This window comes from Cyprinodon tularosa, unplaced genomic scaffold (assembly GCF_016077235.1).
Source record: "Cyprinodon tularosa strain WSP-4 unplaced genomic scaffold, ASM1607723v1 ctg129, whole genome shotgun sequence".
Lineage (NCBI taxonomy): Eukaryota > Metazoa > Chordata > Actinopteri > Cyprinodontiformes > Cyprinodontidae > Cyprinodon > Cyprinodon tularosa.
Genome location: NW_024038103.1, coordinates 472,693 through 486,842, shown reverse-complemented (window position 1 = coordinate 486,842; position 14,150 = coordinate 472,693). Strand labels below are relative to the sequence as shown.

General features: G+C 37.0%; 1 protein-coding gene across 3 annotated transcripts in view; it reads left to right on the top strand.

The window, feature by feature from the left end:
* LOC119777899 (regulator of G-protein signaling 14-like) overlaps positions 1 to 14,150 on the top strand; it is a 30,436-nt gene that overhangs the window by 986 nt on the left and 15,300 nt on the right. The window contains exons 1-14 of one of the 3 annotated variants that reach the window (XM_038276904.1): positions 1,043 to 1,180; positions 4,276 to 4,297; positions 4,427 to 4,578; positions 4,707 to 4,799; positions 6,569 to 6,712; positions 6,817 to 6,990; positions 7,069 to 7,138; positions 7,226 to 7,326; positions 7,467 to 7,685; positions 7,914 to 7,987; positions 8,260 to 8,386; positions 10,030 to 10,111; positions 10,641 to 10,693; positions 11,964 to 12,060. In XM_038276904.1, the coding sequence (XP_038132832.1) occupies positions 1,136 to 1,180; positions 4,276 to 4,297; positions 4,427 to 4,578; positions 4,707 to 4,799; positions 6,569 to 6,712; positions 6,817 to 6,990; positions 7,069 to 7,138; positions 7,226 to 7,326; positions 7,467 to 7,685; positions 7,914 to 7,987; positions 8,260 to 8,386; positions 10,030 to 10,111; positions 10,641 to 10,693; positions 11,964 to 12,060 (1,453 nt within the window). In that variant the 5' untranslated portion in view covers positions 1,043 to 1,135. Of the gene's footprint in view, positions 1 to 1,042; positions 1,181 to 4,275; positions 4,298 to 4,426; positions 4,579 to 4,706; positions 4,800 to 6,568; positions 6,713 to 6,816; positions 6,991 to 7,068; positions 7,139 to 7,225; positions 7,327 to 7,466; positions 7,686 to 7,913; positions 7,988 to 8,259; positions 8,387 to 10,029; positions 10,112 to 10,640; positions 10,694 to 11,963; positions 12,061 to 14,150 lie in introns of those variants that run through there. The other 2 variants (XR_005279990.1, XM_038276903.1) reach the window with 2 other exon arrangements.

The window sequence follows — 14,150 nt, the reverse complement described above, 5'->3', positions numbered from 1 at the left end:
TACTGCTTGGGGGTCGCAAAGGTTTTGTTGCTTAGACTTTTTTTGTTTTGTTTGTTTTTTTATATTCCCCGCTGTAATTTTTCTCACTAATTGAAATATCTTTAAATAAACATTAACACGAATTCAACACACTATAGTAAACAGATAAATGGAGGCAGATGTTGTCTTTCAGTCATCAGTGCACACATTCAGCGACACACAGGAGCTCTTTCAAACTGGGCACCATTTCATTCGCAACACCTGTCCCATAAAACAGGAATAAGAATGAGTAATACTTTAATAATCTCAGAGCAAAATTACTTTGGTTACAAAACCCCATCTGTAATAGGGTGACTATAGAACCAGTTTGATATAACACAATTTCATAAAATATATATAATCAGGGGGTCCCCGCTCCATCTCGCCATCAGCTTGGGGGTCCTTAGCCTGGAAAATGTTGAAAACCCCTGGTCTAATTCATATTTATCTGTTTAAAACTGAAAGTGATAAATTTAGCATTTCCAAATGGAAAATTCACCAAAGTTAAATTATTTTCACAAACAGAAGTTCAAACAACTATGCCTTCAACAAGCCTATACTAAAAAAAAAAGTATGTTGAGTTAAAAAACATATAAGACTCAAGTTCCTTAAATTTGTCTGAGCATTTTTTTTTTCAATATTTTTTTAATAGGGTAAACTTGAGAGATATTCAAGTGTACCAACAATGTTCATTTTAACTGGATACATTTGTGTTTATATGAATTTTTTTGTCAAGTTAAAAACTTTCAGACAATGCACAACAGTTTTGTGGAGAAATAAAACTTTGACACATCAAACTAAAACTCAGCTGCATGGTTCTGAAAGTCTGTACAGCAGCTGAACTGCACAAAAAACGTTGTCAATCTGCCTGCGTGCCCACATCATAGTTACTCAAGATGTAGGTTGAGAACAGTTTGATCATAGTAACCATACTTCCTCTTCTGTGGCTTGTTGCTATGGCGAGACTTCCCTTCCAGGCAGGAAGTAACAGGAGGACCCAAGTGATGTCTGCGTGTTTATGAGGACGGTGCACCAAGTTTGGGTGGAGCACTTTGCTGTGTCCCTCTGAGAGAGCATAGAGGTTCTTAGCATTTTTATCTAGTGTCGGGGGGCCACCATGGCGAAGAACAGCAATTCATTAGGGATTCCTGTTGGCAGCATGGTAAGAATGTACCACTTTATTTAGGTTTTACAATGGTTTCTCTAACTTCAGATGTTTCAAGTTATTTATTTATTTTTTTTGTGAGATTTTTTGTCTGTCAATCTCCAGTTTTAAAATGTCAAAATAGCCTCCTTTTGCATTAATTTTCTTCTCATGTTAGTCGACATTTGGTGTGGAGCATCAATACTGTAGGGTTGATGAGCAGTTGTATCATGTTGGCTTGCGATGCCTGACTTCACTGCTCTGCAGGACCCGAACCAATCAGGCTGTGTGGTTACAGTTGGTCACCACTGAAGACAGGCTGGTCTTTAAGAGACAGAAGCAGGAACCAAGCCATGCATGTGGTCCAATCTGTCCTGTGTAGGCTGAATTGGCTTTAATTCACTTGCCATTTCCTAAAATGGCTCAGCTGTTAAGTAAACATCTTTTCATAGATGTCTCTAATGAAGCATGGAAGTCTTGGGTGTTCAGTAAACTGCTTGACTACTGCTTTGCATTAAACTTAAGATAAAATTCTCTTCATTTGTCGAGTTTTTTCTGTTTTCATGTCGGTTTCTGCCTCAAGTACAGAAAGTAAAATGTGTGCATGCCAGATAATGCCACCTCATTAATTTAATGAAGTATATCTAACTTCTCTTGTTAACTTCCTGTAGACACACTATCGATGTTTTCTTTTTTTTTTTTAGTTCAAAATCTAAAAAGAAAGCAAAAAAAACAAACATTAAATGCGGAAGTCAAAGAGGAGTTCAGTTGCAGCAAAAAGTCAATACCTTGCTATATAGGATTCTGTTAAAAATAATGGCTGAGACACATTGTGATTATCATCAATGACAATTAAAGCTCTAAAACAGAAAAGTACTTTAGATCATATCTTGCATGCATTTTGCACCCATAAATTCACTTTTCTTTACTTTAACTTTAAACCCTTCGTCGACCCCCCCCCCCCCTTTTTTTTTTCTTTCTCTTTAACTGATACCTTTTTTCAGGGGTTAGAAAAAGATTGTATAACTTTAAAACTGTGAATTTGACCTAAGAGACTTGATGTTAGAATATGCAGAACTTTTTTTTGTAATGAAACTTAAACTGAGGATGCAAAAAAATAACAGAAGCAGGAGTTTGTATCCATGTCTAGTTCAACAATTTAAACCCAAGAACAACCACATTGTAACCAGCTTAATTCCTCAAAAACTAAATTTCAGTAAAACTAATTGAAATAAATTTTAATGTAAACCCTGATGATTAACTCTTCACTAACTCAACTTAATGAAGTTCCAAGCAGGGGATTTGGGGGATGTCAACTTTTTAAACTGCTGCTTGACAGGAATTCCTCGTGGACAAATATGTCTGATTCTGCAGAGAATGTTTATTAAGAAAGGAAAACAGGTAGTTTTTGTTTTTTGGATGACAAACACCTTGTGACACAAGTGGAATTTTGGCAGCTGTTACTCAAAAAGCCATTCAGTAAAAACAGAGTATGTTGAATAACAGCTCTAAAAGTACAACTGGTCAAATCTTGAAGTAGGAACTACAATTTACACAGATTAATCAAATGTTAATATTAGACTGAAAAACATGACCCGGTCCTTCAATTTTTTTTCAGCTGCAACATCCCGATGGAGGAGTTTAAGGTTTTAGGTAAACATCATAGAAGCATGGATCCATCTTGACTTTTATGCTCTAGGCTGGAGGCCCACATTGGACTCTCTTTAGTAGGACCATGTACATCTACTTGTAATGTGTACCTGTAGATGATGTACAAAGCTCTAATGAACTCCAATTGTTCTTGTTTCTGCAGCCTTTATGCTATCATTTCAGTATAGACTAAAATTTCAGAATATATCTGAGTGGAATCCATTCCATGGAGCAGGGGTCACCAACGTGGACCTTCAAGAACCACATGGAGTGCCCTCAGTCTTCTGAAAATAGAACAACTCATCAGTTTGCTTCTTGTTTAATCGCTTTAGAGCATTTCAAAATGACATTGTCTAAAATAAAAGAATGTTTATGATGTATGAAGTTTAGCTGAACGCTGACCCTTTCAGTTCATTGGTCAGTATTTGTCACCCTTCCTATGACTCTTGAAGTGGCCCTCTCCCTAAAAAGGTAGGTGACTCAGTTTTCCTTCCATGGAAAACTGAGGCAATGCAAAAGAGGGGCCTGTTTGGGTTAGGGTGAATCCAGTAGTTGTTTCATGTTTAGAAAAAAAAAATAGATTTAAACCAGAAATGGAGCAAAAGTTGACGTGTTCATCAATAAACAGTTGAAACAGAAGCATGTTCTTAAAATGGTGCAAAAGAACCTTTTGTAGATAATAAGCAAAGATGGTGGGGAATTGAGGGTAAGAGATCCTCCACTGTAATTAGATCTTTATATTTGGAAATTAGCACTTTTTTTTTTTTTTTTTTTTAGCCAATATCCTCCACAGATGAACAGACATGGCAACAGTCACACCTCTGAGTAATCTTAACTTACCAGCCCACATGTGTGTAGCTTGTGGGAGGAAACAGACCCCCCCTCCCACATTGGGAAACCCAGACAAAAGAACACGCACCCCTCACAGATCCCATTCATCTCTACTTGAATGATATCACCTTTTTAAAAATTTTGAAAATATTTTCTGCGCTTTTGTTATTCTTCCTCTGTTTCAAGGTTGTATAAAACTGTCACCCGTCTGCTGCTGTGAAAGAACTTTTGCAAGATGTGAAATTTTTTTTTGTGTGTGTGTGTGCTCTGAAAGCTGAATGAGAGCTGTTGTCATCATGTTGAAACCACTTCCTGTTAAAACTGTCCTGCCTCATTGCGCTACATTTGAACAAGGAGTAAAAAAACATGCAGCTGTTCACTTTCATTCCTAAATGTGTCTATTGTAGGTGGTTGAATGCCGTTTATAGCTGCTGCTGAGATGTTTTTCTAAACATTGTCAGACTTTATCCTGTCCTTATATTTATACAACTGGACAATAAGTGTGATAATAATTAGTCATTTTATTTTAGGTTTATTTATTTTTTACACATAAGGCTGGTCTATGACAGGAACAGCATAGCTGGTTTACAATTTTGTGTTTTATAAAGTGCTGTGACTTCTTTCTGTTTCAGGTTCAAGCGGTGTCAGATGGAGGTAAACGCTCATACAGCTACCTTTTTTACATATCCAAACATGTTTGAGCATGAAAAGATCTGATTAAGCCTCAAAGTCAGGCTTTCGTTTAGGTCGTTGTTAAAGGGTGTGTGTGTGTTTGTGTTTTAGAGCTGAACATGTCTGCACGAGGCAGCGGAGGCAGCAGTTCCAGCCTTCCTGGGACCCCGGGAGGCGATGTAAACCCTGCCAACAGCGTCCTGAGCTGGGCTGTGTCCTTTGAGAAGCTGTTGGAAGACCCCTGTGGCGTTGGTTACTTTACGGTGAGAGCAACTCGGGACTCTTTTGGAGTTCTAGCTGTTGAAATAATTTATGTACAAATGTTTTTTTTTTAATATATTTTCATGCAACCAGGCGTGTTTGCTCATGCTTTGTACATATTTCTCTACAGGCCTTTTTAACGTCAGAAGTCAGTGCAGAAAACATCTTATTCTGGAAAGAATGTGAAAAGTTCAGGAAAATACCAGCCACCTCTCTGGATCAGGTATGATCAAACTCTTTGGCTGATGCCTAGTTATATTCAACTCATTATCCTTTGATTTATAAGCCTCTGCCTCCTGCCTGAATTGTAATTTGTAGATATACTCTAAAGTAAATTTCAGTGGTGTTTGGGCAAGGCCTTCAGAGTAATACACAAGATTCAGTATACAGTACAGAATATAGTATTTAAATGTTGGAGGTGATTACCCAGGTTTAAAAGGGATTGGTCAATTTAAACCAGCTTACGACACTCTATTTACTAAATATAAGCAACAACAAAAAAAAATGAAATAAATAAAAAATAATAATCCCAAAATGTTTCTGTTTTGCTTAAAGCTTATATCTCTGAGTCACACGTAGTTTACAGAGGTGTCTGACTTTCATTGGTAAATGCAGTTTGGGGGCTGATTTTTAGATGAACTACAGGAAGAGGCTTCAGACTTTGTAGGTCTTTGCAGAAGTTTTTATGGTCCTTAAACTTTTCTAATGAATTCTTAACTGCAGTGAAAAAATAATTCATGGCTACAAAATTATACAGAAAACTGACCGTTTTAACTTACTGAGTCAGGATTTACTATATTTACAGCAACAGGTCCTTTATAAAATGATCTCTTTACTAGCTTTAAATATTCCTCAAAGAATGAGGGTCATGTTTGGTAAGGTTGGAAGATGGGACTTTAAACCTTTTTTTACTTTTCCAACTTGCCAGATATTAAAGGCCTGCATTTAAGTAGACTAGTTTACCACATCTGCAGGCTTTGATCTAAAACAGAGGTGTTCAATCTTGGTCCCAAGGACCAACTTTCTGCATGTTTAAAGTGTTTCCCTGCCTCCAAACAATGACTTACCCAGGTGATTGCCAGGCATTGGAAGGTCACACTATTGTTTGATTCAGGTTTGGAACAGAGATGTGTATAAAACATGCAAAATGGCAGTAATTCTTACAGATGAGGGTCACAGACATCTAATTTGTTTTTTTGTTGTTGTTCTGGTTGAATGTAAAGGGTTTAAGTCCTGCTGGAAGGTCAACCTCAACCAGTCCTTCTAGGATCGCTCTTGCGTTTAGCTCAGCCCCTCTCCTTAACCGCTTTAGGTTTTATGTCCCTACTTAAAGAAAAGTATTACCACTGTGTGATTGCCACACTTGTACCACAGCCGGTGACCAAAAGCTCATCCGATCGTAAAATGTCTGCTCTGCATGGCTGATGGTCTGTTTATGAATAATTTTTCCAATGACTTGTACTGTTTCTGCAGATTTCACCTCATCTGATTTAAAGAGGGGGAAAAAAATAAAATAAAACACTAAACATTATTTTGGAATTCCAATAATAGACAGTTATAACTTAGCTGTACCTTTATACTTAACAATTTGAACTTGTTTTTATAGTGCTGCCTTTCCATTAATGTTCTGTTTCACAAAAAAAAAATTTTCAAGCTGACAAATGAAAGCTGGGTTTACCCTGATTATGCCCAGCTACAATATATAGTACTTAGCCTTGTTTTTTCAGGCAACTGTTTAGACTTTTTTTTTTCCTGCATCACACTTATTTGTAAAAACCTTGAATAAGTGTTTATTTTCCTTCTGCGTCACAGCTATACTCTGCTGTTGCTCTATCAGCTAAAATTGTCATAAACATTTTTGTTGTAACGTAAAAAAAAGTGGAAAGTTTTATATTTTTCATATTAAATGACTTAAGGACATTATTTGACCTGTTTTTTTATTTGTTTGTGGTCTCTACTGATTTATTTTAACGCAAATTCTGTTTTCTGCAGTTAAAAGCAGCAGCTCGCTTTATCTATGACACCTATGTGTCTGACACCGCTCCCTACTGTGTGAACATCGATGACACTGCCAAGACGGAGGAGAAGGACCTGGAGAATCCCACTCCTGAGATGTTCAACAAAGCTCAGGCCCAGGTTTGCAGAAAGATATAATTTAATGCATCAGTAGTACAGGTATTTATTGCTTCATCTGGGGCTCAGGTCTTCTGTTTTTTTTTTTATTTTTTTTATTGCATTAGATCTTCAAATTGATGAAGATGGACAGCTACCGGCGCTTTGTACGCTCTCCTCTCTACCAGCGCTGCACTTTGGCCAGTGTAGAAGGGAAACATTTACCTCAGATCTCGAAGGAGCCGGTCCGCATAGGTTCCTGGGAGGACATGTTCAACAGGAGTTCCCCGAGAGACAATAAGGTCATTAGATTAAAGGACGGCACTTTCAGGGTTCATTATTGTTGTTCAACCTTGGTTTCTGTGTAATCTGTCAAACAGGACAAGTCCGACTCGAATAGCCTGCCAGGTGCTAAAAGTGAGAAACGACATAAAAGAGGATCCTGGGGAGGTATTGGCTCTAATGTCATAAACAGACCTTTAAATGATAACAAGAAAAAAAACAACTAAATGCGTATCTTTTTGTCTGCAATCAAAGATGCATCAAATGGCCAAGGCTCAGTTTTCGTGAAGGGCTCAAACATGTCTACCAAATCAACCAGCAGTGTGGAGCTTGGCTCCCTCTGCAGACAGATGGAGGTCAGTACAACTATTGCAAATATTAGGGGCTGCTTTAACTCATATGCATAATGTGACACTACTGTTAATAGGAAATAACTAGCATGTAATCCTGAAGTTGGCAAGCAGATCTTGAAGTTAATCAGTCTTCTGCTGTGCAGAACGGTCGGCCCAGTTCCAGCAACCGTGATCAAGGAGCTGCCATTGGGAGTCGTCTGGGGATGGAGGGAGGATACTGCTGTGTCTACCTGCCTGATGGCAGTGCCTCTCTGGCCCCTACCCCTAACGGCCAGCCAATCAAGGACATGCTGGCTAGCCTGTGTGAGAAACGGGGCTTTCCATTAAAAGATGTCATCATTTACCTTCATGGCAAGGAGAAGGTCAGAGCTTCATCTGTGCCTAATCATGCTGCATCACTTGGTTTAGATAAAAGCAGCAGTGTTGCTCTAGGCATGTTGGTTAACCATATGTGAGATGGTTACCGCTTCCTCATCCGACTTAGTTTTGTCTTTGCATTTTAATTTCTGAACATTTTGATCTATACCATTAATTGTCTTTACAATTTTATCCTGGTTTCATCTGTCTGATACACTGTTGTCTTTCTGCAGCCCTTATCGTTGGAGCAGGACTGCTCTGTGCTGAGGGATCAGCAGGTCTCTCTCGAGCTCAGGGTGATGTTTACGTGAGTCATCTTAGTCACTTCCTTTTTCTTTTTTTTTCTTTTGTATTAGTCACCATAAGCAGACTTTCTCGCCCACACCTAACCATATTTGGGGGAAATCCTTATCTTCGTCTGAGACACATTAGCTTCCTCTAAATACATGACCAAATTAGGTTTGTTTCCGATATATGTTAATAGGACATTAGGTGTTTACTTATTTTGGTGTCTGTCTATGGGATTGTTTTTAATATGATGTCTGAGGGGATTTTGTTGAAAATGCTGTCATGTCACAGGCTGGAGAATGCCTTCACTGGTAAGACAGTGGCAATCATGGTGAAGTCCAGTAAGACGCTGCAGGACGCCCTTTCTGCAGTGCTGCAGAAACACCACCTAAAGCCCCAAGAAGCTGTGGTCACCATGGTAAGTGGGTGTTATCTCCAAGTGTTGCAACTTATGTCTGAAAATGTGTTTTAACATCATAAAGTCAGTAATTTACATTTGCTAATATTTGCAATGCACCAAGTTTATTGTACAGTTATTAGAGAACTGCTTCATAGAAATACTTCTGTCAAATAAAGTAGATCAACATAAATTGCTGCCTTTAGAGCTGCGTGGTATATTAACAATAGCAGCTTAAATGTCACCATCTGCAATATCTCAAATTACTGCTTGGATGAAATGTTTACAAGGAAAAAAGCATCATATTTAAAATGCTGTACATTCGCAAATCATGAATACATGATTAAATGCTTTTAATACCCACACCGGGTAAATATTTGTTGGGGTTTAAATGCTGATACTTGTAGAGAGTTAGAGGCATTGGGTATTTGTGAAAGAGAAATAAACATTGTATTGCTGCACAACAAATTTGATGCTATTATGGAAGAACTTATTGCTGAATGGTTTTACTCAGTATCCTGTGTAACATCAGAGTCTCTTTGAATTTATAAGATGTTGTAAAAACCATTAAAGCTTTAAGTATGTTGGTCAGAATATTAAAAAGCTGTATTATTACTGTTCTTTGTATATCATATCTAAATCAATATTATCTTAAGCTTACATGTTGTTTTTTTTTGCATTTTTGATTGTTTTTATTTCAAATGGGACTCAGGGATCAGTTATCATACAAAATTATCTTTTTTTCATCCACTCTTATTCAATGAAAAGAGGGAGAAAGGTCAACATTTTCCTGAAGATTGAGTTATGTTATTAATTTAGCTATTGGTGGTATTGCAAAGTGCACACCTGAGATGGGAAGTAGTAACCCCAGAGCCTCCATTTCTTATTTGAAGTCATAAGATGATTCATATCTGTCCAAAGGCCAGTTTCTCTTAATAATCATCTCTTAAAAATAGCCCACTTATCAGTTAATGGTGCATTTGTGGAAGAAGATGTAATCCTAACTTTTTTTTTAGAAATCATCAAAGTTAGTTATGTTTGGAAGGAAAGTGTTAAAATTGGGATCTGAAGATTTATATATAGATGATGGGTATTTCCAGAACCTACATCATCAGTATATGTTCATGTATTTCTTGTTTTAGCATTGAGTAGGCTGAAGGTCTTTGTGTCAAAATGGTTTAAATTGGTTATTTTAATCAGCTTAAGAAATAATTTGGTTATTTAAACATTTTGATTCCATGAAGAAATATTTTATTTTTATATTTAATTAATGAGACAATTTGCATTGTGATTGGGTGTGTTTGTCAGATTAAAAATACAATTTTACAAAGGTTTTAAACATACCTTTAAGACCACGTTTTTTTTTTATCATTATTATTATTATTCTGTAATTGTAAACTTAAATCTTATCTTTCAATTTGGTTTGAGCTGGAAATCATAAACAAAATAATAAGGCTAAAAACATCTTTGCAGTGTGATTGATCTATTGTATTTTACTTGGGGGAATTAAACTGAACTGAGCAAAATGTTTAACAATTTAATTCAATTTAACTGTATATGTTACTTAGTTCAGGTCGTTCTGTATTCTTTCTATTACAAAGATCTGCCTAAACGTGCTTAGATAATTCTGACAGGATTTCCTTTTCTGTTTCTGTGGGTTTCAGGTTGGAAGTGACGAGCCTGTGAACCTGAGCTGCTCCGTCTACAGGCTGGCCAATAAGATGCTACGGTTGGACAAAGCCAAAGGTTAACATGCCTAATTTTTGCTTTTACAACAGTTTAATTAGTGAACTAAACTGAACAAGTTTGCATAAGTAAGCTTTTCAAACTAAAGTGGAAATGCATCAGAAGCAATGCCTTCTGATCTGCATCACCTGTTAGTTGATTGTGCAGACGTCATTAAAACTGCTCTCCTCTTGCATGTGACTCTTATGCTTTATTTTTCTCCAATGACATGTTGTGCATTTTATGACTGTTGTTCCTTGAATCTAGAGGGGATGAGATTTTTACTTTCCCTCTAACTGCCCTGGTTTCTCTACATCCCATCTTTCACAATCCTTACATTGACTAATCTGATTTTTTTTTTCCTGTTACTTCGCTTGGTTTGAAGTGTCGCAATGCATTTGATTTGTTTAACCTTGTCATTTTCTGGCTTGCTCATCTCTCAGCTTTACTTCATAGCTATAGCCTGTGCTTAGTTTCGTTTCACTGAGTCCAGGAAGAACAAAATTGACGTATTAAGTTGTTTGTTTTTTTTTTATCTTGGTGAAAACAGGTAAAGATCAGAGCATCATTCCAAGAGGGGGTGGTTCTTCTCCCCATACACAGGTGAGATGACATTTGTTAATACATTAACATTTTTTATTTTCTCTTAAGTGTTTGTTGATAATGCTCATTCCACAGTTTAGAAAACCTAGATAACTCACTAACTGTATCTTATCAGGGTGCTACGATGTTTGCAAGGCATTGTTTTTTTTTTTTTCTTTCGAAAGATTAGGCTTAATCTAGAGTTGGTGTGGAGTTAAACCATACAGCAACACTGTCTCCTTGCTAAATTATTCAGAAGGGATTTTGCATGGTTTCCTTATTTTATTTTTTCAAAGGAAGTCATTCTACAAGAGACTCAGCTTTTCTTGGTGCTTTATTATAGATATTTTCACGTGGGGAACAATTTTTGTTTATAAAACTAATCTTTATGACAGTTTAGAGTACTTGTTTCATTCACAGTACTGGCCCGCTTGTAAAATTTATTAAGGAAAAAAAAATCCTTTTCAGAAGTCCTCCTACAGTAAGCCTTGAAAATGTAACAAACTCTTTCTCTGAAAGAAACTTGAAAAGAACCAAGGTCTATCTTTGTGTTATAAAAAAAAAAGGTTAAGTTTTTAATGTCTTTAGTAGTAATGCAGATATTGCTATATTGATCTAAAAGTGTTTTTTTGTATTAGGCATGTCTTTTTCTACAAAGCTCGCAGTAAATTCCAGTGTTAAATAAGAAGTGTCGTAAAAATTACGTAGAATTCTGATTTAACACTAATTTCAAATGCACTATTGAAGTGTTACTTTAACACTGCAAAGGTTACTGCGTTGAGCACATCTGCAAAATGTTCCTGCCTTTTGGGTAAAAATGGAAATGTGACACTTATGTGTTAAATCACATTTACAAAAACAGGCCAGAGGGATGTTTTAAAGAATTTCTGATCCTTTTTTTATTTTAATTTTTTTTATACAGTATATCTTGCCCCTGCGACAATCTAAGATAAATCAGCTTTTCTGTTAACTGCATAAAATTCCTTAATTCACAGCTTTTTATAAAGTAAGTCAGTGTGGCTCTTTTTCATGCCTTATGTCAAATTAAACATCCAATTACTGTTGAATCTGGCTGCCATCCAAAGCTATCCCCTGATTAAAAAAAAATAATTGCAAAAACTGTTTTTCACGATGGCAGATTTTAGTACCATCAATGACATTAGTTAAGGGTTTTTTTTTTTGTTTTTTTAAATGTACAATTGGAATCTTGTTATAACGATGCTTATGTAATTACAAGGTATAATATCCAAAATGTATAAATCATCTTTCTTGCATCTATTTTTGCACCCAGGCAGGAGCAGTAAGTGCATCTCTGGAGCCTCGATCATCAGCACAACCTGAGAGAGTCAGGACACCACACAGACCCAGTAAGAACCGCGACATGGACGGTAGGACCCCAATGCAATAGCTTGGCACGTAACCACATACTGTTTATTTGTTCTCTGGATCCCGAGATCACTGTGGGTCATTGAGGGGTTAAAGAAAATCAAATGAATATTTCTAAGAAGTATATTAAATCAAGTCAACTTGAGTCAGGATGAGGTCCAATAAAAAGCAACTATGGTTTTTTTTGCTTAAGAATTCGGGATCACATCCAAAAAAAGTTCAAGGTGGAATTTATGTAATGGACTAACAAAGAGTGGTAGAAAAAAATGTATTTGTGAAAGAATTGGTCACTTAAAAGCTTTTGAATTCCAGTGTGGTACTAGTAGGCGATCTGTGCATAAAGTACAGTCAAAAAATTTCTCTCTCCTAAAACTTCCAAAGTTCACTGTCATTAGTTAAGTTTACATGCACAAAATTTCAGGATTGGATTGTAATGTATTTTGACTCAAGACAACATATACCATATTTTCTTGACTATAGCACACTCCTTAGTAAAAGCTACGCCACCTAAGATTTTTATTTGGTAATGTACATGTATATAGAAAAGGGGTGGACCCGTTCTTCTGGTTCAATTTGCAAGTCTTCTGGCTACCATATAAAGCTTCAAACTCGATGCTAATTCTGACAATTTAAATTGAAAAAGTTTCCTGGATGGGAAGCAAAATGTCTTCAAACTTGGAAACCAAGTTCAGTGGATTAACTCTTTTTGGTATGACGTGGGGTTCACATGCTTGGGTCAGATTACCTTATTAAGAATAACTTGATCCTGAAAAGCGTCTGCATGCATGCCGATCGGTTTGACAATCGGCATAAATCTATCTTCCTTTGTTGGATTACAATTTCTTCCTCCTAATGCCAAATTGGATCAGATACTTCTGACTGACAAGTTTAGGTGACATATTTTTAGTCCAATCGGCCATTTATTCAGATAACTAATGTTCATGCAAACAGCAACTGGTGCTATATCAATGTAGAAACAGTTTGAGCAACAGCAGCTCAGCTTTGAAATTGGTAGGCCACTTAAACCGATGGAATTTCATGAAAGAAATCCAAGCCATATATATAAACCCAGTGAAGCACCATTTGCAGTGGTGAAAAGCATGTCGCTTTCTTTAAATTGACAAATTGAGCTTTTCAATCTGGCAACCTAATGGATGAATCTGTGTTTTGCAGTTGCCAGGAAATTGGTACTTGTTCCCATGAAAGGGAACAAGTAAATGATCTGAGATTTTTTGCATTTTCCTGTTTCCAACTTTGAGGGAAAGGTTTGGAAATGATGCCTTCCTCTTCCAACATGACTGTGCACAAAGCAAGTAGCATGAACATAGATTAGTGTTTGGTGTGGATGATTTGAACTTGATGGAGCACCTTTTGGTATGGGTAGAATCAAGACTTGGGCTCAATCTGAATACCTCAAATTGTAGTTCCCAGCTCCTATCCCTTAACCTATCGGGGAGCCAAAATTAAGAACACTCTCCAGGGTAAGGAAAGGACTTTCAGACTGATGTGCTGAATCCAGACGGCCTCCAGCCTTATTGACCTTATTAGGTGAAAATAGGTAAAACTAATCTACGTACGTTTATACGCTGCTCGATAAATAAAGGGAATATGTAAACAACACAATCTAACTTCAATGAAATCAAACTGTCTACTTACGAAGCAAAACTATCAATTTCACATGCTGTCGTGCAAATGTAATAGACAACAGTTGGAAGTTATTGGCAAGAGTGGTGGACCACAGACCACTTCTCAGTACCTATTGCTTTCTGGCCAATGTTTTGACTCACTTTTAAATGTTGGTGGTGCTTTCACACTCATGTGGGACATAGAGACCGCCTCATGCTACCACAAGTGGCTCAGGTGGTGCAGCTCATTCAGGATAGTGCGTCAATACAAGTTGTGGCAAGATGGTCTGTGTCCGTCAGCGTAGTGTCCAGAGGCTTGAGGTACAACCAGAAGACAAGTGTATGTGACGTGTATGTATTGGCACTGGGAGGCTTCATACTTCCTTGTCCTAGCTCCTTCCTAATTGCTAGCACTATTCAGATAGCACAATGGCTTTAAATAGCTGTAGCCTATGTCTGGACTTTGA